Source organism: Desarmillaria tabescens (genome assembly GCF_030435595.1).
Source record: "Desarmillaria tabescens strain CCBAS 213 chromosome Unknown EV420scaffold_40, whole genome shotgun sequence".
Lineage (NCBI taxonomy): Eukaryota > Fungi > Basidiomycota > Agaricomycetes > Agaricales > Physalacriaceae > Desarmillaria > Desarmillaria tabescens.
In genome coordinates, this window is record NW_026848339.1 from 160860 (window position 1) to 184868 (window position 24009).

A 24009-nucleotide genomic window follows, 5' to 3' on the forward strand; every position below is an offset into this window, starting at 1 on the left:
TGTACCTGCCCTGAAACCGTGATACAATTTTATTTTGGTCAGACAAAAGTGCACGGAGGTCAAATTTCTAACAGTTCTTCTAAGCAATGAAGTGAGTAACGATGTTTCTATGAGAAGATCGCTGTGGATCAGACACTTTGTTTGGATAGTATACTACATAATCTCGTATATGCAGGCCATTGTATTCATTTCTACGGTGTATAGAACAGCATACAATGAGTATATGCTAGCAAATGAACCAAAAAGCGGTTTTTCAACCGTAAAATGCATATTAATCAAGGCTGGGATTCATTTAATATATAGGAAAGTATAGAACTATACTGTATAATACAATATCATTACATTCCAATGATTCTCGGGCCTTCGGGATGCAGGAATGGAGCAGAGGATGCATCCCCGGTATTCATTCCATTCGCTCAATCGCTCCGGTCCGTGAAACCGCAGAGTGATCGAGTGGCTGTGCCACTTCTTTTTCCGCTTCTTTCCCTCACCATGCGCGGGACGACGACGGCGGTGGCGGCCAGGGAGGTAACGGCAATGACGTGAGGGAGGAGGCCTTTAGCATGAATATCCAATGACTAGATATATTCCTTTACTCCATATATCTACTTGTTAAATAATACAATATTATTTTTATACAAGCCATGGGATGGGATCAGATTTTGCGAAAGGGAACAGGAAGCATGGGAAAAAGTAATCAAGAGACGATGCACATGGTTCCTATCACCGGCTGTGACGAAAAAGGCAGCCCTATAGTTACTTTTGTATTGGATTTTATTTTTGGCTCGATTGTAGTATCACTTTGCTTGTCGAGCACAGTGCCTAAGGACCCTAGCACGTCGAAGGCGACAGCGAGCTCGACTGCTCACATAATCACGCACCAGGCAGTCACAAGAGGCGTCACAAGATGGCTGACTCACCACAGCAGGGGTGTATAGTACCATTCCCTGACCTGTGCACACAAATGGCTCCCCTGTAGTTACAGGGATTTGTGTACAACACGGACAGGAAAGGTTGGCGCAGTAGAAGGGGACAGTACGTACAGACATGCTTGGGCTGTATCCACGGTATTTATCCGTCGTGAACAAGCTGATGCTGTCACCAGCTCTTCAATGGACGTTAACGTTGGCAATTTTGAGTTTACAGTGTAAAACTAAGGCTTTGCTGGAAATCGTACAGTTGGCATCATCGAGAAGTTCTGAGCTGGCATTGTCGTCCGCGAAATTCTTAGAAGGCGCATCTTCGGATGGTTGTTAAGACCGTTCAGGCTTGGCAGAAGTGAACCGCACGCCTGTAGTATAGTGCCATCGGTTAAAACCCTTCGTTCTATAAAGCAAATGCCAAGGAGTATGTCTGGTATCACCTAGACAGTTAAGCCACGGAATCCATGGAGTTCGTTTGAGGCAAGCTACGGTCACGTTTTCTATTTTCAAATAAGCTCTGATAAATACCCGCTAGTCCCCGAGTCCTAGAGTAGAAACATCATGATCATATTACACCTACCAGCTTTATAAATGTCCACCACTAGCATGACATTATACGATAACCCCCCCTCATCGTCGTCCACTGAGTGCATCGACTCTATACACCGGGACCGTCGCAGGAATGACTGGACCGAAGTCTGGTCGGGTGAACGAGATGAAGGAGGTCGCGACCCGACTTTCTCGAAAGCTGCGACGGTCTCCATCTGGAGCAGATAGCGTGGAACTCGTCGCCGTCTTCCCCACAGGAGAAAGACCTGCTCTCAATCTTGCGCTTGCGGAAATTGGACCAGACGCTAAGATGGCCGGGGTTTTTTGAGTGCATGCTCTACCACTAGGGTGTTGGCATCATTCGTGTTCTTTCGCGATGGGGTTGATCTTGGCATCTTTCCAGCCGTGGAAGGCATGCGCCAGAGTAATGATCTTCAAACCATCCAGTATAAACATTGTGGTGCAGCTGGGAGATAATGTCCGTGTGATGCGTCTTATTCGGTAGTTCCTACATCTCTCGTTATGCGAAAAGCTGCGGAAATAAGTTTTCTGTGAGAATTCGGTTGCACATACACGTACTACGTAGTATGGTAGCATGGTCCCGCTTCGGTCCTCGCATCGGTCCCAAATACTTGTAAGGTCTGACCAGAATACTCACAACCACCGCCCATGGCGTTGTCCTTCAAGGAAATATATTACGCTTCATGAAGATAAACTAGGCCTGCTCTACAGTGCATATATAAGACAAAGTCCGAAGTAAAAGCGTACGACTCACGAACAATCAGCCGCCCTTTTGTTCTGGGGTCTTTTCAACATGGAACAGGCCTAGTTTGCTAATGGCCCCGCAGTGCATGATGTGCATCCTAGACACAATAATGCTTGGAATATGCTAGGCGAGGACAGAAACAAGCGAAAGAATTAAGCAGGCTTTACAAGCGTCACGCTCGACGGCAGTGATGACAGTACTAAGGTGGTGAGGAGATGATGTAAGAGGAAGCGACGCGATCACTCTTGCGACACGTACATGTAGGCAATCATTGCCTCCAAAATCAAAACCGTCGACTGTAACTGTACCTGATTTTTTGGCCGATATTATACAAATGTGATAAAAACAACAGTCTCACTATCTTACTTTACTTTACTTTCTTTTCTTCGCTTTATTCTTATTGACGAGTCGGCGAGGTCCACAGTAGTTTACTATTGTTTACCTGAACTTGTACTAGCGGAGTCGACCAATTCACACTGTTTCACTGTTTCTTGCTTCCGTACCGCCATCATCTCACTTCGTTCTCTTCAATTACCTCCTACACTCAATATTCTTGCCTTTCCTCGGGATATCTGTACGGCTCGTGGGTGAACGCCGTACTGTGGTGTTTCGTGCGTCACTGTATCTCTTTTTCTAAAAAAAAACACTGATCCACGTCGTAGGTATCCAATTGCTCATGGCGACACCAGTCAAGAGAACGGTACTCGGAGACTCCAGCACTTCTATTCCCCAAGAGCTCTTTGATTACTTCTCGACTTCCTGCATGACGATGCCGCACCCGCATCAATGTATGCGGTGAACATGGGAAGCGCTCACCAAGGACGCTTCACTCTGTACCTTGGCGGCCAGTATGCGGATAATATGAAGGGAGAGTCCAGCATGAAAAAAATAGTCATGGTTTCGTCGTTTTGGTCGTCGCCACAGCAATGATGGCGGTGAAGGATCAAGGAATGATCGTTTACCGGCAACCTTCCTTTCTACCACCATCATCTCCTCAATTGGCAGCCTCGATTTCTCCCTGAACGGCATCTGTGCCTCTAGTAGTCGTTGAATGTTGAATGGGCATTGGTGAGTAGCGTAATCTATCATACGCAGATAAATTTTCAAAATAGCCAGAACGACGCATTCACGGATAATATAGCATTCGACCCTTCCTCAAGACCTCAGTTTGCGGGCTGTGGTGCTGTTTCAAGATCTCTTCCTTCCAACTTTGCGCTCGATACTGAAAACAACAATTGCCGGAGGCGTCCGCGACGTCTGCCGCACGCTTTTGAATTTGGTTGACACGCCCTTCGAGCCTCGGGATACGTCAAAACCGACACATGGCGCTAGATACTTTACGATAGCCTTGGAAAGTATCTTAGAAGGTCAATCTGCTATTCTTCAAACCCAGTCGTCGTTGAGTTCAGGTAAAGGACTTCCTCGACCTTTCGCTGTGCAATCTCATTAATTATCTTCTCTCGCAAGGTGCTGCGTAGACGAAGGAACGAAAACCACCCTACCATATATTGGTCAAGACATGTACCCTAGTGTAACACTGAACAATCCGAGTCCTTGTTTTCGAGCGTCAGTTAAGTCCTGCATCCATTGGCATAAGAGGCGGAACCAATGGCTCCGATGTTCGGGCCTTGAGTTTCATCTTCCATCACCATCTCGGTCTCGCCTCTTTTTCTTTTGCTGATTTCACCGAAAAGATCAGGACATGATGAATATTAGCAGTGGTGCATTCTTGGTGGTGGTAGTGTATTGGCGCAAAGTCCCTATAAGGAACGGCCGGGTACGAGAACCTTCAATTTTTGAAATCTATCTGAGTCACAGGCAGTTCAGATACCTTCGATTTGTAGCTTCTCAGTACCGGCTGACGACGCGTACGGCTAGCCACATTATGACGTCAATAGTTACAGTGGGATATAAAAGACTGGTTCTCTCGTAACTTTTGTTCCCACTGTCTACCATGTCGAATCTATCTCTGGATAATCTTCGCGCAGTAAACCTCTTTGACCTTCGCGGTACCGTCGTAGTCATCACGGGTGGGGGTTCCGTTAGTCGTTCTGTCGATCTTGGAGGTATATCCGCTCATGCTTTGTTGCGCCGCAGGGGATTGGGCTAATGATCAGCTCAACACTGATCGCGAATGGTGCTACTGTCTATATCATTGGACCATCCCAGGCTGATTTGGACCAGTAAGTCACATCGTTATAGACAGTTCGTCACCTAAGTAATTTTCTCTAGAACTTGCGACAAGCTCAATAGCGCAGCTGCTAACATCCCTGGAGCCGGTACAATGCATGGAATCGAAGGAGACGTCCGTTTGAAGGTTTGCATCAGGCATGCTTTGATCAATTGACTCCTGACTCTGCCTTAGTCAGAAGCCAAGCGTCTAGCTGATGAAATCGGGAAACGAAAACATTACGTTACGGCCCTCTTCAACAACGCTGGTATTCTCATAGGCAGATTTAAGCCACCAGCAACCCCCACGGCATCGGCATACGTATCGAGTTTCTTCGACGATATCGCTCAAGAGGCTTTCGATGACACCTACAACACGAATGCCGTCGGACCGTACTGGCTAACGTTCGCCTTCTTGCCATTGCTCGAAAAGTGGAAGCTGTCAGATAATCCAGTCACTAAGAAATTTGGACCGCAGATCATCATGACTAGCAGTATGAACGGATGGACGAAGGTTACTTTTTTGTTTCAACCTCCGACTCAGTTCTCATTGTTCAGCGTATAGGACTCGGCAACTTCGGGACTGTCATACCCGTATATGTTCTCAAAAAGTGCCATCGGACATGCCACTTCTTCCCTCGCTCATGAACTGCTCCCGTTGGGTATTAGAGTCAATGGAATTGCGCCAGGAAAGTATTTCTATTCCAAATGATCATCCTGTATTTGAATCCGCACTCTAGGTCTTTTCCCAAGTGCAGTAGGAAATTATTACTTGACCATGAATGTCGATCGTTCACTGATTGTCGTTAGATGACTCTTCCCGGTGCTCCTACTGACGAGATCGGAACCGCGATTGTTCCTCCGAACCTTAAAAAGGGATTCGAGGTTCCCGTAGAGCAAAGGTGGGGTAAACCACGTGACGTTGGATCGCTCGCGCTCTTCTTGCTCGCGAATTGGTATGTCACTGGAGAAACAGTACTAATCGATGGCGGCGTAAGTGTCTCGCTTCCCATAGCTAAGGCGCTAGCTGATCAGGTGGACATAGACGCTCCTGAAGCATCCATCTTCTTATTGATCGGCGACTGGGGGAGGGTATAATGAATAACAATAACGATAGCGATAACGATACAGTTGACTATGCAGATAACACAGAGAGAAGTACGTGATATCAAAAAGATTTGTAATCCATCAATCAAAGATAAATTCTCAAAATACAGCCAGAAAGACGTATTCACGGATACTTGATGTGACATTGAACCCTTCCTCAGTGCCTCAGTTTGCGGGCCGGGATTCTTATTGGTGCTGTTCCAGGATCTCTTCCTTTCGTCTTTGCCCTCGATACTGAAAACGACACGTCCTGGGGGGGTCCGCGATACTGCCATACGCGTTTGAGTTTGGTCAAGAGCCTCAGGATACGTCAAAATCGACACCTTGCGCTGGATACTTTACGATCACCATGAAAAGCATCTGAGAATGCCAATATACTGTTCTTTAAACCCAGTCGTCATTGAGTTCAGGTAAAGGGCCTCCTCGACATTTCGCTGTGCAATCTCATTAACTATCCTGTGTTGCGTAGACGCAGGAACGAAACCGCCCAGATTCTACCATACATTGGTCAAGACATGTACTATAGTGTCACACTGAACAATTCAAGTCCTTGCTTTCGAGCGTCGGTCAGGTCCTGCATCCATAAGAGACGGAACCAATAGCTCCGATGTTCGGGCCTATTGAGTTTTATCTTCCATCACCTCTATCGTCGTTCGAGAACTTGCCGAGTTCATCACCATCTCGGTCTCGCCTCTGGTTTTTTGTTTAGTTCACTGAAAAGATCAGGACGTGATGAATATTAGCAATGGTGCATTTTGGTGGTGGTGGTGGTGTGGTGGTGCAAAGACCCAATAAGGAACGGCCGGGTACGAGAACCTCCAATTTTTGAAAATCTATCTGATCCTCGATTGACGTCATGCCACGGCTCGCGTCGTCAGCCGGTGAGAAACTTATTTCCTTACAAATCGAAATAGCCACAGTGGGATATAAAAGACTAGTTCTCTCGTAAGGTTTGTTCCCACTGTCTACCATGTCGAATCTGTCTCTGGATAATCTTCGCGCTGTGAACCTCTTCGACCTTCGCGGTACCGTCGTAGTCATCACGGGTGGGGGCTCCGTTAGTCTTTCTGTCGATCTTGGAGGTATATCCGCTCATGCTTTGTTGCGCTACAGGGCATTGGGCTAATGATCAGCTCAACACTGGTCGCGAATGGTGCTACTGTCTATATCATTGGACCATCCCAGGCTGATTTGGACCAGTAAGTCACGTCATTGTAGACAGTTTAGCAGGTCAGTAACTTCTTCCAGAACTTGCGATAAGTTCAATACCGCAGCTGCTAACATTCCTGGCGCTGGTACAATGCATGGAATTGAAGGAGATGTCCGTTTGAAGGTTTGCATCAGGCATGTTTTGATTAAATAATTGGCTCTTGACTTTTCCTTAGTCAGAAGCCAAGCGTCTAGCTGATGAAATTGGGAAACGAGAACATTATATCACCGCCCTCTTCAACAACGCTGGTATTCTCAGAGGCACATTCAAGCCTCCAGCAGCTCCTACAGCATCTGCATATGTATCGAGTTTCTTCGATGATATCACTCAAGAGGATTTCGACGATTCTCTCAACACGAACGCCGTCGGACCGTACTGGCTAACGTTCGCCTTCTTGCCATTGCTCGAAAAGTGGAAACTTTCAGATGATCCAGCTACCAAGAAATTTGGACCGCAGATCATCATGACTAGCAGTATGAATGGATGGACGAAGGTTACTTTTTTGTTTCAACCTCCGACTCAGTTCTCATTGTTCAGTGTATAGGACTCGGCAACTTCAGGACTCTCATACCCATATATGTTTTCAAAAAGTGCTATTGGACATGCTACTTCTTCCCTCGCTCATGAACTGCTCCCGTTGGGTATTAGAGTCAATGGAATTGCGCCAGGCATGTCTTTCTGTATTCCAAATGATAGTTCTGCATTCTGAATCCGAACCCTAGGTCTTTTCCCAAGCGCAGTAATGACTTATTACTTGACCATGAATGTCGGCCGTTCACTGACTATCGTTAGATGTCTCTTCCCGGTGCTCCTACTGACGAGGCTGGAACCGCAATTGTTCCGCCGAACCTTAAAATGGGGATCGAGGTTCCCATTGAACCAGGGTATGGTAAACCGCGCGACGTTGGATCGCTCGCGCTCTTCCTACTCGCAAATGGGTATGTCACTGGGGAAACAGTACTAATCGATGGCGGCGTAAGTGTCTCGCTTCTCATGGCTAAGGTGCTGGCTGATTAGGTGGTTATAGACGCTCCTGAAGCATCCATCTTCTTATTGATCAGTGATTGGGAAATTCTTTTATGCGAGGGTATAATGAATAACGATAGCGATAACGATAACGATAACGATATGGTTGACTATGCAGATAAACAGGAGAAAGTACGTGGTATCAAAACGATTTGAAAAGGCCCTCTGAGCTATGGGATAAGTAAACCCTCTCAATCAATACTAATAATATACAGGTGGGGATTTCATTTCCCCGTCAACAACAACTATAGAGTTCCAACGTTCAATATGTGAAATGTTACTCGGAACACGAAGAAGACTTCCGTCGCGCTTGGCGCGATCCTTCAACAGACTGGCTATCTCGACCGTATTTGTTCTCCCCAGACCAACTGATTCGTCTTGGAACCTTCCTTGCATGACAATGTAATCAGGATGTGGCGGTATCGGCGGAATAGCCAGGTCTTGGCTGTGGAAAGATTGTTGTATAAACGAAGAGGAAGCGGATGGCTGTGAATATTCGGACCCGGATGATTGTTCCGAAAGGACATCTTTCGAATGCTCGACAGCACGAGCAGATCTCGGCATGGATGCCGCGTTGGGTATCACGAGCCGGGGGAGATGTTTTGGGCTTAGCTGGAGTGACTTCACGGGCTCCTGGTGAAAACCGGGTGATGGAAGCACTCCCGGAAATGGTGATGGTGGTGAGTAGTGGTCGCTGTCGGACGCGGTATGGAGAGAGGGAGTGAATGGATCTGCCTTAAATAGACTCTGAGTGGAATATGGTACAGGCGGCGGGACCTGAGGAAGGTGCTCTTCCGGGGTGATATAAGCGTACTGATGCGAATCCCACGCGTATTGGGTAATGGGTGGGCGGCTGTATTCGTGAAGAGTCGAGTTCAAAGAATCGCCCGAGTAAGGATGAGATTCGGTGCGAAGAAGGGGCGCACGACCACTCGATTCAGATATATCGAATGGCGTGGTTTCGTATAGAAAGGGTTCGATGGAACGCGGTTTACGCTTGTACTGATATTTCTGGGCTCGTCGACGGTTCATGATGCAGCGGATAAGTAAGGCAAGGAAGAAGACACCAGAAACCACGACGAGTATGACACAGATGAGGGTAATCTCCGTCCCGTGGGCAGGCGACGAATCCGATTCAGTTTCTCGAAGGCTAACGTGCACGGCTGGCATTGATAATCCCCGGGTTTCATGCAATAAACTGAGCCTTTGAGCCTTTGAGCCTTGGCGTTCCAACCATGATGAAAGGGACTCACCAGGCCCAGGGAACGTAACTGGTTTGAAAGTGGAGAGAGGTGCAATCATCAGATTGCTGGGTTTTTGTATGGATCGCATTTACAGCACAGGTTCATCCCGTGGCTTCGGTTGACCCGGGCACTTAACATTTAACTTCGCTCTCATGTTTCAATTGCTGTCAATGGTCACCTGGCTTCCATTCAGTTCTACAAAAGTTCCGGAGGATCTGTGGGATCATCTTGATAAGGCTATGCAGTCCTTATCTACATTTCGAGAATCCTTTAGGAGGGAATACTGTACATTGATGGAACATTGGTGATATCTTTGTGCTTCGCCATGACCTTTTCATGCCGAAATACCGTACCTTGGGATTGCGGGGAAGGCGATGTTTGTGTGGCATTACAGGCGAGGCGGCTGAAACATGGTGAAACAATTGCATCAAACGCAGCTCCGCAGTGCACAAAGTTTTAATGCTACTTCGGCCAGTTTCAGTTATCACATAGCTTGAATCCCTGCCATGTTCCAGTGCTGCTCATCTATGACTCAGAACAAACTTGGAAAGAGGTGAAGGGGTAGGTCCAAACTCTTCGGGCCGTTCGGGCCGAGACGCGTCGCGATGAGGCACGTGGGGTGATGCATTGATGACAGGATGACTTTTCCCACGGCAGGAACTTCCCTTGAAAACATCCAAGAAAACGACAACTCGGCTCCATTCCATTTCTTAGAATATCACTCTCGGATATTTAGAAGGACCTTCTTCAGACTCCGTCACAGGATCTGCGGTCTAGGGCTGTAGCTATAAGAACGATGATTCTACAGCTAATCCGTTGCACATCTATCTTGGATCAACCTATGGAAACTTCTAGGTCACGGCAGAAACTATCCATAACCAACTAAACATCCTAGGGAGACTTCACTTTCCGACATCTCATATCGACTTCGAATCAGAAGTTGACCAATAGCTCACCTGGACATCGACGAGCACAAGGATGCATATCATGTGCAAGGTTCTTTGGTAGCTTTCCTTTTATAAATGGAACTAGTATGATAACTCGGCACACTATGCTCTTCTTTACGACGATCCTTCTTACCGGTATTTTGTTTTCCGGAGCTTCAGCTCTTCACAGCTATCCATCGACACCTATATCCCTTCGTTCCCTGTTCAACAATCAAGCCGCTTCCTTTAATGGCTCTGCAGATTTCGATGGCAAGGGCTCCAGTTTTGATAGCCAATTCCTCCCCTCAGGTCCATACGTGCATGACGGAATAATCGTAAGATACGTCTACGTGCTGTGAACGATATAGACTTCTCTTCTTCTAGTATGATCTACCAGAGTCTTGGGGCTCAGGTAACGACAATGTCATTGCAGACAGTCAAGTGATCAGTCTTCCCGAACCGACTTTCACACAAGAACTGCATTTCGTTTATGCGGGTGACGCAGGCCAAGGTTGATAATAATAGGCACCATCTTGCTTCCTCAGTCTAGGTCTAGCTCATTGTATTTTCTAGGAACTCACGAATTCGTGGCCAATTTCATTCTTACATTCACGGACGGCTCGACTCAACAAGTGCAGCGTGAGTGGTGTAATGCTCTCACACACGATCATCTTTGAAATCTTCAGTCTACGCTCGGAACTGGCGGCGATGGCCGATCCTCAATATCGGAATGATCCAGACTTTCGTTTTCTGTTCGCCATAACCAAACAGGCCCTTAAATTATTTTTCCAGGCCATATCATTTCGAAAACGGTACACAGAAGAATTGGAATTCAAGCCACATTTTTCAATGGTCAAGCTCGATCTCGTCGGAGCACGCTCTTCGAAGTATCACGTTGCCATCAATTAACACAGCACACAAATTACATCTGTTCGCTATGTCCATCTCACCATCGACAGTTCTTTCGCCTGATGTAGTGGATGTGAAGCCGGCATTGTCCATTCGACGGGCAAGGTTCACCTCTCGATGGGAAGATTTTGATGGAGTTCGAGCTCAAGCTGTGGAAGTAACACTGGCGAATCTTCTCTCGACGTATAGCCTTTCCCCAGAGACATCTTTAAATGCCAAGCACCAAATATACATCAGCGGTTCTGGTATCAAGACACTCTATTCTGGTCTCGTCTATCGGTTGGTCCCCGGGGATCAAGTTACTGTAGACATCTTTATACTTGGCGCACAGGAAGGTGAATCTGCAGATGTTGAAATCAGGGACTCCCATGCCCGTGTAATTGGTACATCTGAGGGATGGCCGACAACACCTTTGTTCGAGCACTGGACTCTGGATACACAGGTTCTGGGGGCACACGAAACTCCGATATGGGTAAGGAGTACTTTCAGCCCTGCCCCTGCGACACGACACTGAATCCTATAGTGGAACCGCGCCAAGTATGGTATCTTGTACGTCCGCCACATTTGTTTCAGGATTGGTGCTAACGTATACTTGGAAGCATTCACTGGGGCATCTACAGCGTTCCTGCTTGGGTAGGCGTACATTCAAAGCATAACGGCATTTATGATAATTTGAAACGCTAGGCTACGCCGTCTAATTATGCAGAATCATACGAGTAAGCCAGATTCCTTTACACCTTTCGCCGTCGCTGGAACTTCAAATAGTTGGTTCCTCCACACTGATCCTGGCGAGGACAATCCGACTTGGAGCCATCATTTACAGACTTACGGGACAGTAAGCCGCATATCTTTATGTACGTCGTGGCTCTCATGAATCTGCAGGACGTCGTATACGACGACTTTATTGCCAACTTCACTGCGTCGAAATTCAACGCAAGCGAGTGGCTTGACCTATTTGACAACGCGGGTGCTAAATACTTCGTTCTTGTCACAGTCAGTATCTTATCTGAAGATTCGTCCTTATCACTGACCTTCGCATTAGAAACACCATGATGGTTTCTCCCTCTTCGACACCGGAAATTCGACTCACAGAAGCAGCGTATATCTCGGTCCTAAACGAGACTTCGTTGCCGAACTGCTCGACACTGCCAAGAAGGAGAAACCAGACATGTACCGGGGTACCTATTATTCATTGCCTGAATGGTGAGGAACGATCCTTTTCTACACCATGCCGTGTTAGCTAATGTGAAGATAGGTTCAGCCCGGACTACTCTCCCTACGGCTTTGGAGCGTGGCCCGGAGGCCTCGCGCACAACGCATTTAACAGCTCGCTCCTCGATCCCTACACAGGAAGGCTGAACATCACCAATTATATCGAGGATATCCAGCTGCCTCATATGCTCGATCTTGCCAAGAAATACGAAATGGATATAATGGTATGTACTTTAGCGAATCCTTGGAGCAGCAGCGCTGGATGACTTTGTGGTGTAGTGGTGCGACATCGGAGGTCCGAACAGGACCCTTGAATTCGCTGCCGAATTTTATAATAACGCGCTCGCGCAAGGTCGACAAGTCACCATCAACAACCGTAAGTATATGCGTCTAAGTATACCTATTCTGGGTGTTGAGAAACCTGATTCTCAGGCTGTGGTGCTGTTCCTGATTTTGACACACCTGAATATGCTACATTTGGCGCTATCCAAACCAGAAAGTGGGAGGCCAGCGAGGGGATGGATCCTCACAGCTACGGTCTCAATCTCGCCACTAATGCTAGCTCGTACAAGAACGCCACTAACATCGTTCAGACCCTGGTTGACATAGTGTCAAAGAACGGCAACTTGTCAGTGATTTTTGAGAGACGAGATCTCGGTTGACTTAGCTGCTAGTTTAGCCTTCTTGATGTTGGACCAACCGCAGAAGGAGAAATCATCGCCCCGATGCAAACAGGCCTTCTAGGTGCTGGGGACTGGCTGAAATATGCCGGAGAATGTGTATACGACACAGTGAGTTTTCCATATCCCCTGTTTTCGTTCATTGACGCGCCTTTGCAGAATTACTGGTTTCCTGGTTCACAGGACATCTATGCGCCGATAGAATCGACACCAGCGCGGTTCACAGCTACTCCAAACACGTTTTGTATCATCACCTTCGTAGCGCCTACCAATGGTCAGCTAGCTGTCAATCAGCGACTGCCAATTCTTCCTGGGGACGAGGTCTATCTTCTGAACCCCTCCAGTCCTTTTGGTCCTTTGCCATGGACTGTTAATGGAACTACAGGTAATTTTTTCGTGGATATCTCTGGGGCAGACTTGGAGGCTATACAACATGCATGGGCCTTCCAGGTGCGATTTGGAGTAAATAGCTGAAAAAAAGTATATTAAATAACCTTATTTGAACTCGGCCGTCGGCCTTTGCGTCGGGTCCTGCTCCGGATCATCTGATCGGAAACCACTCTTTCTCTCCTACCATCACGTCCGACGCGAGGTGTCTTCGCTTGTGGTACGTTGGCATCTTGCGCAAGCCTTCCAAGAAACCACCTGAAATCTTATCAGAATTAATCACGATGTCGAAGACGCGTCCTGTCGCGAATAAACAACGCAGAACGGATGTGAAGGACGGCGACTACGGTGCTCATCAGAAGGTCGCTCGAAGGGGGAGGAAGGGAGCACTGAAGGGCTTAATTGATATGCCACTAGATGTTTTACTTGAGGTGTGTCACTCCTTTTGATTAAGACCCTCTTGATGAACTGTTTACCAGATATTCGGACATTTGCTTCCCTACGACGTTCTTCGTTTGGCACGATTAACCAAAGAATTCAGAAGGCTCCTTATGCATCCTTCATCTCGCTCTTGCTGGAGAGCATCTCTTTCTAACGTCCCCAATTTACCGGACACCTTTCCTGGCATGACCGAACCGGCTTGGGTCAACCTCGTCTTTCACCCGCAATGTCATGTATATCTTCCGCATTTCCTCCATGAATCGAATGCTAAATCCCACTATCAGTTCTGTTCACGAGTAGTCCATACCATCGAGTGGTGCTTTCGAAAGCGCCTGTGTAACAGATGTTGGCACAAGCAGTGAGTTAGACAGGTCGCTCAACAAAGCTCACAGTTTCTGACAATCATGCAGTGTGATAACCATCTCGCGTTGGATCATGGATGTCGATGCTCCTTGGCACAAATGGGAGAATATGCCGGTGACGGTCATGCTTGCCGGTATGCTTCCGATGCAGATCGACAGAAGTGAGCCCCCGATAGTCCCTATGCAACTCGGACTGACTTGTCCTAAAGCCACCGGACGCAAACACATCCTTCGACAAGACTTTCACGACCTTGCTAATCAGTTCAAACTTACTAATAACCCGCAAGAGAAAGAATTATTCAAATCGCAAAAATCGGCAATGGCAAGAGAGATAGAACAAGTAAGCCGCGTTTATTAAAGGAGATCGAATGATGCTGTACTCATCATGTTCTATACTAGCGCGCCAGAGAATGTCTCGTTTGGACCAAATGTTACTCCATTGACCAGCTGACCGAAATAATCGGTCAGAAGGCCAATCGTCTCAGGGCGTGAGTTCTGTGTCTTTTATTGCTATCCTCGATTCCAATTATCGGATTTCAAGTATCCACAACAAACTTGTAGATCTTGGCTGGACTCAGGAGCTAGACTTTCTGGAGCGGCAGAATGACTACCACATTTTGTCGGAACATCGCTTTGTGGACCAGACTCGCCCTTTAACTGATCGCAGTACGTAAATTCAACACTCTAGTTGGACTTCACTTAGTAAAAAAACTCAGTATGGACGAGAATTGAACCTGCTATCATCGAGCTTCTCCAAGACGTACGAGTTCGTCGGCTACAGGCAGAGCACGACGCATTGATTCGTGCGCGAAAGAATGTGGCTCTTTCGATCCTACGCACCTACAAAAGAATCAATATACCTTTCTCGGGTTTCATGCCTGAGTGCCCTGATTACTTCGAATTTCCAGACGTCAGAGCCATCATTCATCGCCCTCCCGAAGAGACCATCGATCATACCAGTTTTGAACACATCCCGCCTCTCCTACCGGACCTGATTGAAGCCTGGCGCGACCGGGTACACGAGGAGCTGTATGCCCTGATTAAGGATTCAGATCCGACATCGACCATCGATGAGCGGGAGGCCTTACACCTTGCCACTACAATATTCACCTGCGAAACCTGCACACATATTTATCACGACCTTTCAGATTCTAATTCTGATCTGGGGATTGTCAACGGATTTGGCATTATGACCTATCCAGGGGTGTTGTCTCATAAATGCCTTACTAGAGGCGAGGCTGACCCTGCAGATATACCGGCACCGATAGAGAAGGTGGATGCTATCGTGTATGTCAGTAACAAGCGTTCGAATCGTCTCGCTTGGAGCTCGCACACCCTACGGATCATTCCACGACATGCGGGGATCGCCGAGGACATTGTCATTGCAGCAGGAAAGGATCCCAAGACTACGAGCGCAGTAGAGATGGATCAGCTGTTGCTTTATTTCTTTTGCATGGACTGCGCTACATTCGAGGACGTCGACAGAGTCGAGCAAGCCTCCGGGAAGATATGGAAGTGGCGATTAGCGGTAGGTCTTCCTCGTCTAGGGACCGAAGATCAATCTGACAGTCCATCCTTTCATTCACAGTTCAGACATATTCTGAGAAAACACTATACTTCCGGCAAGGCACATTGGTGTATCCTTACTCCCAACCAAATCCTCCAATACAGTCTAGAACCGCCATCTAAGTTTCTTACCTTCCGTGTGATGGCCGGAAATTATCTCTGTAAATGGTGCCTTGATTCCTCGACGGAGAGTTCCCCAGTTCCTCGACATTTTATTCAGGATCATATTAGAGCCAGGTACGTAGTTTTGGAGCTTTATTGGTTTTGATCCGCAAGTTGACACACACTTCCAAAAGGCACGACATCGATGATCCTGCAGAGAACAGCGATTACATCCGCGTCTTTGGCACACCACCAGACAGAAGCGGGGCTTTCTTTACCGCTCGCCTTAAGGCAGCAGACGTAAGGGCGCTCGTCAAGCAGATGGATTCGGGATCACCAGTCATTAAGACAGAATCTGATGAGGACGTTAGCTTGAACGGAGGTGGTTTATTACACTGACTTATAGTTACAGTAGTGATACAGTCAAATAGCTTCGCTACGTTACCCTTAATTACCTGCTTCAATTAACACAACACGTTCTTTTCCCTGAATCTGTCGTACGAACTCCCTAATGTCGTCTGCCAAAACGTCACTACATTCTAGAGCAGGGAAGTGGCCTCCGTCATTATGTTCTCGCCAAGTCACAATCTTCTCTGCGACAACAGCATCCGCCCACCACTTTGGAATATACACCGTGTCAAATTCAAAGGCGCTGACACCAACGGCGACATCCTTGGTAATCTTTTTATCCATAACCTCGTGTTGTACAGTCTGCATGCTTTCCTTGTAAAGTCTAGCGTGGCCGGCGTTTCCGGATAGAATGTACATCATCGTCCAGGTAATAACGACTTCTTTGTCCCATACGAATCCGGGCGCTACAAGTGCATGAAGCTTGTCATACAGCCAAGCTAGCATCCCTATGGGGGAATCTAGTAGGCCGTAAGAAACAGTTTGCGGCTTGGTCCCTTGAATGAACGCATAGCCCATCTCGGATTGGTACCACCATTGCATTCGATCCATACGCCGTTTCTCGCTCGGGGTTAGCCATCCGAGCATGAGCCAGAGTACGACGAAAGGATGCTGTGAAACCGACGGAGGGAAGGCCTGGATAAAGTTGGTATGGATACCCATGCAAGACTGGGGATACTGGAGGGCCAGCGAGCGAATAATTGAGGCGCCCCAGTCCCCTCCTTGGGCTACGAAGTGGTGATACCCTAAGACATCCATCAACTTTTTAAACAGAGACGCGATGTGGGCTACGGAGAATCCAGGAGCCTTAAAAATTGTGAGTTATTTATCGTGAACCAAATAAATGAATATTCTCACTGTTGGTGGGGAAGAAAACGCAAAACCTGGAATACTAGGTGCGACTACGTGGAACGCTTGTTGCTCGGGATCATTCGGTTCTGTTAGAAGCTTAAGGATGCCTTCCACCTAATATAATATGCAGTGAGATGTGAGAATGGTAATATATACTAAGAAGTATGCATGCCTCCAAGAAACTACCCGGCCAGCCGTGCACAAAGATGAGGGGTATAGCGTTTGAACGAGGACTTCTGTGATGCACGAAGTGCAGATCAATTGTCTGGCCAGCCTCTTCCAGTTCGACCGTGAACATTTCGAATGTAGAATTAAGCTTCTTTTCTACTTTTCGCCAATCGTACGAGCTCTTCCAATACTCGACTAGTTCCTTTACGACGTCACTAGGTGTCCCGTGGTCCCATTCTTTACCTTGAGGATGAGATATGTCCGGAATAATGTAAGCAGTTTGTACTCTTTGCATTATCCATTGGTGCTTTTCCTCAGAAACGTTGAGAAAGAATGGCTTTACGGACATCTGGCAGAAAGTAAGCAGGAGAGTTCAGAGGTGCGACATTCGTGCAAGACCGGCTTTTCCCGAACCGCTCCATGCATGACATCACTGAAAAAAGTTTCAAGACTTTATTTAAGTAGCAGTACAAACACACAAGGTATACAAAATGTTCACTCCAGGTTATAACGTACTTCAAACGCCCATGCATACTCGAAAATATCAATCTTTGCTACGTCAATCGTCAAATGTCCGCTTGCCACGTCCATCGACCAGTTTGCAGGGATATCTGAATCCGGCCCCAAGAGAACCATCTCGTCCCCAGGGAGTAAGGGAAGACGTTTCTCGATAACAATCTTTCCGTTCTCTGGTCGGGAAAAAACCACGATGCAGAACGTAGTTGGCGTTGTCAAGAATCGCACATCAGAAGTCGACCTCGTGTCTTGCGAACCTTGGAACCAGAATTTCTGTGAGACAGAACATAAAGGCCTGACAACATCAAAAGCTTGTAACACCCACGGTATCGTAAACGCATCTTCCAGAATATTTGAGCCAACGTCCGGTATCCAAGAGATTAGTTCTCATGATCGGAATGATATCGCCTTCCGCGGTAGGTCCGATATCAAGGAGGCTGTCGACCGAAGATTAGTTTATATCACGATGGCACAGATATTCCTTACTAATTGCCGTTTTTTGAGACGATATCCACAAGCGAATGAATGATCGTTGTTGCGTTCTTGTATTGATTATCCTTGGTCTGCAAGTTCAATCCATAACTGAAAGGATCCATCCCTTCACTACTCTCCCATGCTTGCGGCTGGATTGCGCTGAACGTCGAGTATTCTGGTGTATCGAAATCTGGTACAGCCCCGCATCCTGCCGGTCCTGCAGTCAGTACTAATCAACCGAGGCGCGGAATAGAACCCACGATTGTTCAGAGTAACTTGTCGGCCATTAGCCAGGGCGTTGTTATAGAACTCGGAGGCAAATTCTAGCGCTTTGTTAGGTCCGCCAATGTCGCACCACTATACACAATATCAGAATGCGTCTTCTCTGATGCGGTAAAGGATCCTCGCACCATGATCTCAGACTCGTACGTCGTTACCAATTCCAACATCTGGGGCAGTTGCAAATCATCAAGGTAGTCGCCAATCTCCAGATGCCCGGTATACGGCTCAAGTATGGACGAATTAAATGCGTTGTGCGCCAGCCCTCCAGGCCACACATCAAAGCCGTATTTCGCGTAGTCCGGATTGAACCTAGAGGTCGGCTTTCAGATGAAATATGAATGAATATAATATTTAACCCACCACTCCGGCAGAGAAAAGTACGTTCCTCGATGGAGATGAGGCTTCTCCGCCTTCGATGTTGAGAGCAATTCTCCTACGAAGTCGCGTTTGGGTCCGAGTGCGAATGACGTCCGGTTCGTTGTAGGTGTATCCCATAGTGCGAAGCCGTCATGGTGTTTCTAGAAACAAATCTTAGCATGCATCCGTTATTAATACGGGATCCATACAGTGACCAACACAAAATATTTAGCACCGGCGTCATCAATGAGATTTAGCCAGTCACTGGCGTTAAAATTTGACGCAGTGAAGTTAACCATGAAATCATCATAGACAATATTCTGTCGTCGAAGTTACTGCTCTGTGAGGAAGGAAGGAGTCAGACTTCGTACTTCTCCATATGTATCCAAGTGATACACCCAGGTGGGGTTGCTAGCACCAGGGTCCTGGTGCAAGGTCCAGCTACGAAGCAATAAGTGCCAACGGATAATCGTTACAAGACGGAGCCTTACTCATACCACTCCGCATAGGAGGAGGGAGGCGCGAATGCCGGGACGCTATACAGTCCCCAATGAATGCTAATATTGACATCAACCTATGAGAATCGGTATGAGGACTAGAATACTCACAAGATACCAAACTTTGCTTGGTTCCACTATTGCATACAAGTTAATACATGAAATGTCTTCACAAGTAGACCCGCTTACCCAAGAGGGCGTTTCATGAGTTCTTAAAAGATCAACATCCGCAGTCCAATGCTCAACCAACGGACTGACGGGCCACCCCGCTGAGGTCCCCACAATACCGCCGTTAGAATCCTCGACTGTGACAATAGCGTTTCCGCCTGCACGACTTCCCGACACCAAAACCTCAACCGTGACTTGATCTCCGACCACAAGTCGACTGATAACACCCGGAACTAGCGTATCGACCCCAGATCCAGATATAGAAATCTCATGCTTCGAACGAAGAGATGTTTCCACAGACAGAAGACGCGTCGGAAGCATATTCGCCACCGTGACCTCCACGACTTGGGCACGAGTACTGTTTACGGCTTCCCAACGGGTGGTGAACCGAACTCTGCGTATGGCTAGCTCGGGCTTCGAGGCCTCTGCAGGGACTACTGAAGGCGAAAACGCCATGGCGAAGATGTGGGCTCTGTTGCCGTTGTCAATGCTTGGAAATGTGATGCCGGTTACGGCGAGTTCTGATGGTATAGCAGTGGACCATTGGAAGATGTCTGTCGTGTTTTCGTTCTTCACTGTTCCCCCAGACTCGTAGTGGTACGGTCTGATGACAACATTTGTTAGACGAGAACCACGTGAAACGAAGAAGCTTCTTACGTGTGAATAATGCCGTTATTGATTACAGGCCACTTCCACCAGTTTTGCGTAATGACTAGAGCGAGTTTAGGTGACCGAATTCACGCTTACGAGAGGAAATCCTACGTTCAACATCCAAGGTAGAGTTGTCAGTGAATGTAAGCGTGAAGACGCTCCCAAACTCGGTTGTCCCTAATGAGAGCAAGATCAGGGCTCAATGGTCACCGTTGTGCAGTTATAAAGCACACCTGGTCCAGCATCACCCGCGTAGAGGAAATGTAGCTCTTGGATGAACGTGGGTTTGTCCAGGGATAGGTCTTGTCCGTTGGCTATGACGTTGTCATTGGATATGCCCCATTCCGAAGGAAGCTCGTACTGTCATCCGAACCATGTTTTAGGTCGTGGAGTGGCCAACGACGTTAAAGCCCACCTCGATGTTATCATGCACCCATGGTCCCGTTGGCAAATAACTGCTATCAAATGAGGCCCCCTTCCCATCAAAATCAGCTGAGCCGTCGGGTGAAGCAGCGGTGTTGTCGAACAGCAGATGCAAGTCCAAACTGACAACGGGGTAAGGAGGCAAAGCAGAAGAGAGTTTGAAAATTGTGATAAGAGTCGTCCAGATGACGAGCAAGTTCATCTTGCGTGATTGTGTCAGTTACTAGCATCACCCCAGCTTGGTTTTAATGACATACGCGAACAACATCAATGCCATCATTAAGAAGGAGAAGGACCTCAGGTGCTAGTACACCTGACCACGAGCAAAGAGTCATGAAGTTGGATGACCTCTTCGGCGGACCGTCGCAAGAAGTGATATATCTTTGTGACGACCTGCTCTGAGATGTATCAGGGTGTTGGGTTGAAAGGCCGTCGGCGCTTGTTTGACAAATAAAGTTCGGAGTCGGGTATTTATAGATGAGATCAAGTAAGTCAACACGGTCCCCGTCAGAGTTTGAGTCGACGCATCCGTACTAGGTTCTTAGGAGCGAGATGAGAAAAAAGAAAGAAGGATAGGATGAACGACGTACATTGAATAACGTACTTTCAAATGTTCGCCCAATGCTTCAACCCATGCCATGGACGGTGGTAGGAGCAAGTGGTGATAGAAATGGCCCGAAACACGGTCCATTACGCGTCCGAAAACGGTGAGGATAGGAACCAAGAGCCTTTGAACAAACCGCTGCAGGCATGAAGCAAGGTAACTCACCCAGCACACTGAATAATATTACGATTCTCGGTCTGTATACTCAGCGCTAAGAGAATTTCCACGCGTCTTCGTCCTCCACGACATTGATGCAGCGGTGATGAGCGATGATGGGCAAGGCATTATGCTAAAGTTTCCGGTGTGCGGCGACCGAAGACTGTCCCAGAACACACGTTAACGCGCAACATTACTCCTCCAGGGTCCACAAAACGCAGGCCAAATGATGCTGGGAGAAAAGGAACATTGCTGCATATGTATCAAACGTTCTTCATATATGCGCACGTTGTAGGGCCGTAAGGTTCGACGGGGACATGGCGGTAGTGAAGAAAGCGGTGTTATCTACATAAGGAAACTTATTCTCACGAGTGGTTGTGTTGCGGAAGGAAGATCTTCCGAAAGCGTTGCCAATTTTGCCGATCGCGGCGGGTCGCGCGTCACGATATTACATATCTACATATCTATACCCTTGGTAGAACATACAATCCAAAGGGCATTAACCAAAATATATCCAAATACCAGTCACCCTCTAGTCACTGACTAGTCAGAAGCATGAAAAAGAACAAGCACAAGAAATAACGCGAGCTTTTAAACATCGATCTGTTTGGTACGCTGCGAACCAGCCTCTGCGCTGTCGTCCCACTCCGAGTTGCCTTTGGCATTGTAGTTGTTGAGATCATACATCTCGAGGTGTTCCGTGTTCACAGTAATGACGAGCTTGTATGGCATCAGTAAACGATATTCGGTAATCATCTGTCAGGGAAACCCACTGGATCCTGTCGAGTCGAATGTCCTCCGGTAGCAGGGAGTGGACGCTACATATACGATAAGAGACTCCTACGCACGTTCGGAGTCAGCACTCACTTGCCCTGATATATGACTCGATGTGTTGTCGGTTGACGAAGGTGTGCCAGACTTCCTAGCGTTTAGACCTGCATGATTCCGCTGTTAGATGTCCAGAAGAGAGTTATAGGCAAGAACGCACTCGAAAGAACAGAGTTGCAGTAGAGCTTAGGCTGCCGAATGCCGGATTTAAATTCTACACCGTCTGACTGAAACGGTTCTACGTACCAGAACGAAACTAAATCCTATATGTAAGCCTGTATCAGGCTATGAATGCATTTATGTCAACCCTTCGATGTAAAATATCCGTATATTTAAACGCACCTTTCCTACGTAGAGGGATAATTCTACGATAGCGAATACCATTGTCAAAAGACCGTTCGCTACGGTGGCTATAAAACCGTCAGAAGAACTTAGAAACACGATATGGGGCTAAATCTTACCTCGCACAATTTTATTGAGCAGCTTATCTGTCGCTCTGAATCCAGTACGACGTTGATTCTACATGGAAATTGGTGAAATATAATTGAACCCTGAATAAGACTCACAAGATTCATCGTCACTATAGCGGTAATAAGGATATCGACGGCAGCCGTTGTCGCCAACCACAAGCATCCGACGGATTGAAATTTGTTAAAATCCGCCAACTTTACGACCCACGAAACAGCGATTCCCGACCCGATGGCGGCCAGTCCAGAAATAACGGCTAGGGTAGTGACGATGGCAGTAAGCCACCACTTTCCCGTTAGCACTTTGATCCGCCAGGCAAAGAAAAGTTGACAAAACGTCCCGGTGATGCCCTGGAACGAAGGACCATCAAACAGATCCAACAGAAAGCTATAAGGCACTCACAACCAGAGCGGGATCTTATTTAATGAGCGCCTGTCAGTAAGCAGGGGTATAAACGAAAGAGAGGATATGTACCAGCCGCAAGAACTGTCTCCGTGTATGAATCAGATGCTGATAGTTTTTCAAAGGACCAATAAACGTACGCCAATCAGCATTAGCAAAGGCATTGAGGTTTGCTGTTTGAGTCGACCATCAGTCAATACGAGCACTTCGCAAAAGGACTGTGGAATGGGCACCAAAATTGTTGACGAGCAAATTATATATCCACCACATTGCAAATATCGTACTGAGAATGACATCAACACTGGGATCATGATAGCACGGAAATGAAATGAACCTTAATGTATCGACCAAAAGCAGGAGCCCAACCTAAACTCCCCTCTGAAGTTAGTGTGTCTGCGATAGAAATGGCGTAGAAAGCCTCGTACATAGCATCTAAGCCACATTCGGTCTCTACGATTCAACGAATCAATGAGGGAATGTTTTTTGGATGATATGGCGAACTCACTTTGAAAAATGCGTCCAGAACGAAAAACACTGGAGTAGCATGACGCCATAGAGTATACATGCGAGGAAGATTCCCACTAGAGCTGGTCCATGTGCTATAATTGCCCTCGGTGAGCAATGCTCCTTCACAGCGCAAAGCAACTCACTGATCGCAATAGGACTGGACATGACAACAACGCCAGCGAAGTCGGGGTGACGGTTAGAAAAAGAAGACTCAAAGGGTTGGATCCAGCCGCTGCTAAGGTATTTCCAGAATGAAATGTTCGCGTGACAAACATACCAACAATCAGGGTCCCAGTAATAATATATTCGACATCTCAAAATCGAAAAGATCGGGGTACAGATCCGGCAACCAAAGAATAATCTGGAGTTTGGGAGAAACCGATACCGGCCGAAAGAAAAGGCGTCGTTGCGACAAAAGCGTCCTTATGAAACGTAACCCTGGATGGATCCCTCTCGTGCGAGATGTACATGTAGGCGTCTTCAAGTTGTAGGACCGCAAAATCCTCGTGTCTATCCCGGATGTTTCCGAAGTGGCCCGAAAAGAAAAATCCAAGACTTCAAGTCAAACTGCGCTTGATGCTAACCATGAGCCTGAGGGACCTAAAGAAAATCTGTGCTTTGACGCGTGCAATAGTGGCGCCGTTTACGGTTTAATTGATGGCCATGCCG

At 47.3% G+C, this 24009-nt stretch overlaps 8 protein-coding genes across 8 annotated transcripts; 4 read left to right on the plus strand and 4 right to left on the minus strand.

The window, feature by feature from the left end:
- Positions 1-4257: 4257 nt before the first annotated feature.
- On the plus strand, positions 4258-5565 carry EV420DRAFT_1566195 (uncharacterized protein). Its single transcript, XM_060474053.1, has 9 exons — positions 4258-4280; positions 4313-4314; positions 4339-4421; positions 4471-4555; positions 4604-4921; positions 4973-5094; positions 5146-5164; positions 5218-5400; positions 5453-5565. The coding sequence occupies exons 3-9, from the start codon at positions 4348-4350 to the stop codon at positions 5480-5482; spliced, it is 831 nt and encodes a 276-aa protein (XP_060326640.1). The 5' UTR covers positions 4258-4280; positions 4313-4314; positions 4339-4347; the 3' UTR covers positions 5483-5565.
- A 984-nt stretch (positions 5566-6549) lies between these two features.
- Positions 6550-7872, plus strand: EV420DRAFT_1566211 (uncharacterized protein). Its single transcript, XM_060474055.1, is given in 9 exon segments — positions 6550-6571; positions 6628-6713; positions 6763-6847; positions 6900-7217; positions 7269-7392; positions 7447-7463; positions 7517-7699; positions 7752-7793; positions 7808-7872. 7 exon segments carry the CDS (start codon positions 6640-6642, stop codon positions 7779-7781), a joined length of 831 nt encoding a protein of 276 aa, XP_060326641.1. The 5' UTR covers positions 6550-6571; positions 6628-6639; the 3' UTR covers positions 7782-7793; positions 7808-7872.
- Positions 7706-9301, minus strand: EV420DRAFT_834007 (uncharacterized protein). Its single transcript, XM_060483649.1, has one exon. It carries the CDS (start codon positions 9080-9082, stop codon positions 7952-7954), a length of 1131 nt encoding a protein of 376 aa, XP_060326642.1. The 5' UTR covers positions 9083-9301; the 3' UTR covers positions 7706-7951.
- Positions 9302-10102: 801 nt separating this feature from the next.
- On the plus strand, positions 10103-13217 carry EV420DRAFT_1711189 (glycoside hydrolase family 29 protein; the record flags this gene model as incomplete). Its single annotated transcript, XM_060479628.1, has 15 exons — positions 10103-10255; positions 10305-10431; positions 10494-10563; positions 10692-11301; positions 11353-11378; positions 11429-11462; positions 11514-11545; positions 11595-11664; positions 11712-11822; positions 11872-12032; positions 12085-12265; positions 12321-12417; positions 12474-12669; positions 12721-12832; positions 12881-13217. Coding segments are annotated over 15 exons (2295 nt in total), but the record flags the coding sequence as incomplete, so codon positions are not given.
- A 259-nt stretch (positions 13218-13476) lies between these two features.
- Positions 13477-16002, plus strand: EV420DRAFT_1711200 (uncharacterized protein). Its single transcript, XM_060479629.1, has 8 exons — positions 13477-13539; positions 13588-13845; positions 14018-14251; positions 14311-14399; positions 14453-14577; positions 14628-15439; positions 15500-15714; positions 15774-16002. The coding sequence occupies exons 1-8, from the start codon at positions 13516-13518 to the stop codon at positions 15976-15978; spliced, it is 1962 nt and encodes a 653-aa protein (XP_060326644.1). The 5' UTR covers positions 13477-13515; the 3' UTR covers positions 15979-16002.
- On the minus strand, positions 15748-17398 carry EV420DRAFT_834369 (alpha beta-hydrolase). The gene is made up of 3 exons (XM_060483650.1): positions 17012-17398; positions 16846-16953; positions 15748-16794 (listed from the first exon to the last, which is right to left on the minus strand). Exons 1-3 carry the CDS (start codon positions 17354-17356, stop codon positions 16027-16029), a joined length of 1221 nt encoding a protein of 406 aa, XP_060326645.1. The 5' UTR covers positions 17357-17398; the 3' UTR covers positions 15748-16026.
- Positions 17399-17405: 7 nt separating this feature from the next.
- Positions 17406-20529, minus strand: EV420DRAFT_1711202 (glycoside hydrolase family 29 protein; the record flags this gene model as incomplete). The annotated part of the gene is made up of 15 exons (XM_060479630.1): positions 17406-17796; positions 17849-17960; positions 18010-18205; positions 18258-18354; positions 18408-18588; positions 18640-18797; positions 18846-18956; positions 19008-19077; positions 19128-19193; positions 19245-19270; positions 19323-19905; positions 19959-20013; positions 20064-20129; positions 20186-20312; positions 20368-20529. Coding segments are annotated over 15 exons (2304 nt in total), but the record flags the coding sequence as incomplete, so codon positions are not given.
- A 979-nt stretch (positions 20530-21508) lies between these two features.
- On the minus strand, positions 21509-23952 carry EV420DRAFT_1566245 (uncharacterized protein). The gene is made up of 16 exons (XM_060474056.1): positions 23484-23952; positions 23339-23432; positions 23259-23283; positions 23168-23199; positions 23067-23116; positions 22974-23006; positions 22906-22917; positions 22834-22847; positions 22530-22781; positions 22425-22482; positions 22306-22373; positions 22210-22248; positions 22124-22154; positions 22003-22070; positions 21909-21953; positions 21509-21855 (listed from the first exon to the last, which is right to left on the minus strand). Exons 1-16 carry the CDS (start codon positions 23503-23505, stop codon positions 21727-21729), a joined length of 972 nt encoding a protein of 323 aa, XP_060326647.1. The 5' UTR covers positions 23506-23952; the 3' UTR covers positions 21509-21726.
- Positions 23953-24009: the final 57 nt, after the last annotated feature.

Excerpts from the sequence above, each read along its gene's own strand:
- EV420DRAFT_1566195 (XM_060474053.1), top strand. The coding sequence starts at position 4,348 with ATGATCAGCTCAACACTGATCGCGAATGGTGCTACTGTCTATATCATT. Across the intron at positions 4,556-4,603 it reads AAGGAGACGTCCGTTTGAAG|TCAGAAGCCAAGCGTCTAGC; the intron begins GTTTGCATCAGG and ends ACTCTGCCTTAG. Across the intron at positions 4,922-4,972 it reads GTATGAACGGATGGACGAAG|GACTCGGCAACTTCGGGACT; the intron begins GTTACTTTTTTG and ends TTCAGCGTATAG.
- EV420DRAFT_1566211 (XM_060474055.1), top strand. The coding sequence starts at position 6,640 with ATGATCAGCTCAACACTGGTCGCGAATGGTGCTACTGTCTATATCATT. Across the intron at positions 6,848-6,899 it reads AAGGAGATGTCCGTTTGAAG|TCAGAAGCCAAGCGTCTAGC; the intron begins GTTTGCATCAGG and ends ACTTTTCCTTAG. Across the intron at positions 7,218-7,268 it reads GTATGAATGGATGGACGAAG|GACTCGGCAACTTCAGGACT; the intron begins GTTACTTTTTTG and ends TTCAGTGTATAG.
- EV420DRAFT_834007 (XM_060483649.1), bottom strand. The coding sequence starts at position 9,082 with ATGCGATCCATACAAAAACCCAGCAATCTGATGATTGCACCTCTCTCC.
- EV420DRAFT_1711200 (XM_060479629.1), top strand. The coding sequence starts at position 13,516 with ATGCCACTAGATGTTTTACTTGAG. Across the intron at positions 13,846-14,017 it reads ACTATCAGTTCTGTTCACGA|AATATGCCGGTGACGGTCAT; the intron begins GTAGTCCATACC and ends CACAAATGGGAG. Across the intron at positions 15,440-15,499 it reads TATGGAAGTGGCGATTAGCG|TTCAGACATATTCTGAGAAA; the intron begins GTAGGTCTTCCT and ends TTTCATTCACAG.
- EV420DRAFT_834369 (XM_060483650.1), bottom strand. The coding sequence starts at position 17,356 with ATGTCCGTAAAGCCATTCTTTCTCAACGTTTCTGAGGAAAAGCACCAA. Across the intron at positions 16,954-17,011 it reads GGCCGGGTAGTTTCTTGGAG|GTGGAAGGCATCCTTAAGCT; the intron begins GCATGCATACTT and ends ATATTATATTAG. Across the intron at positions 16,795-16,845 it reads CGTTTTCTTCCCCACCAACA|GCTCCTGGATTCTCCGTAGC; the intron begins GTGAGAATATTC and ends ACAATTTTTAAG.
- EV420DRAFT_1566245 (XM_060474056.1), bottom strand. The coding sequence starts at position 23,505 with ATGTCCAGTCCTATTGCGATCA. Across the intron at positions 22,483-22,529 it reads CTATAGTGACGATGAATCTT|AATCAACGTCGTACTGGATT; the intron begins GTGAGTCTTATT and ends ATTTCCATGTAG. Across the intron at positions 22,071-22,123 it reads CTGCAACTCTGTTCTTTCGA|GTCTAAACGCTAGGAAGTCT; the intron begins GTGCGTTCTTGC and ends GGAATCATGCAG.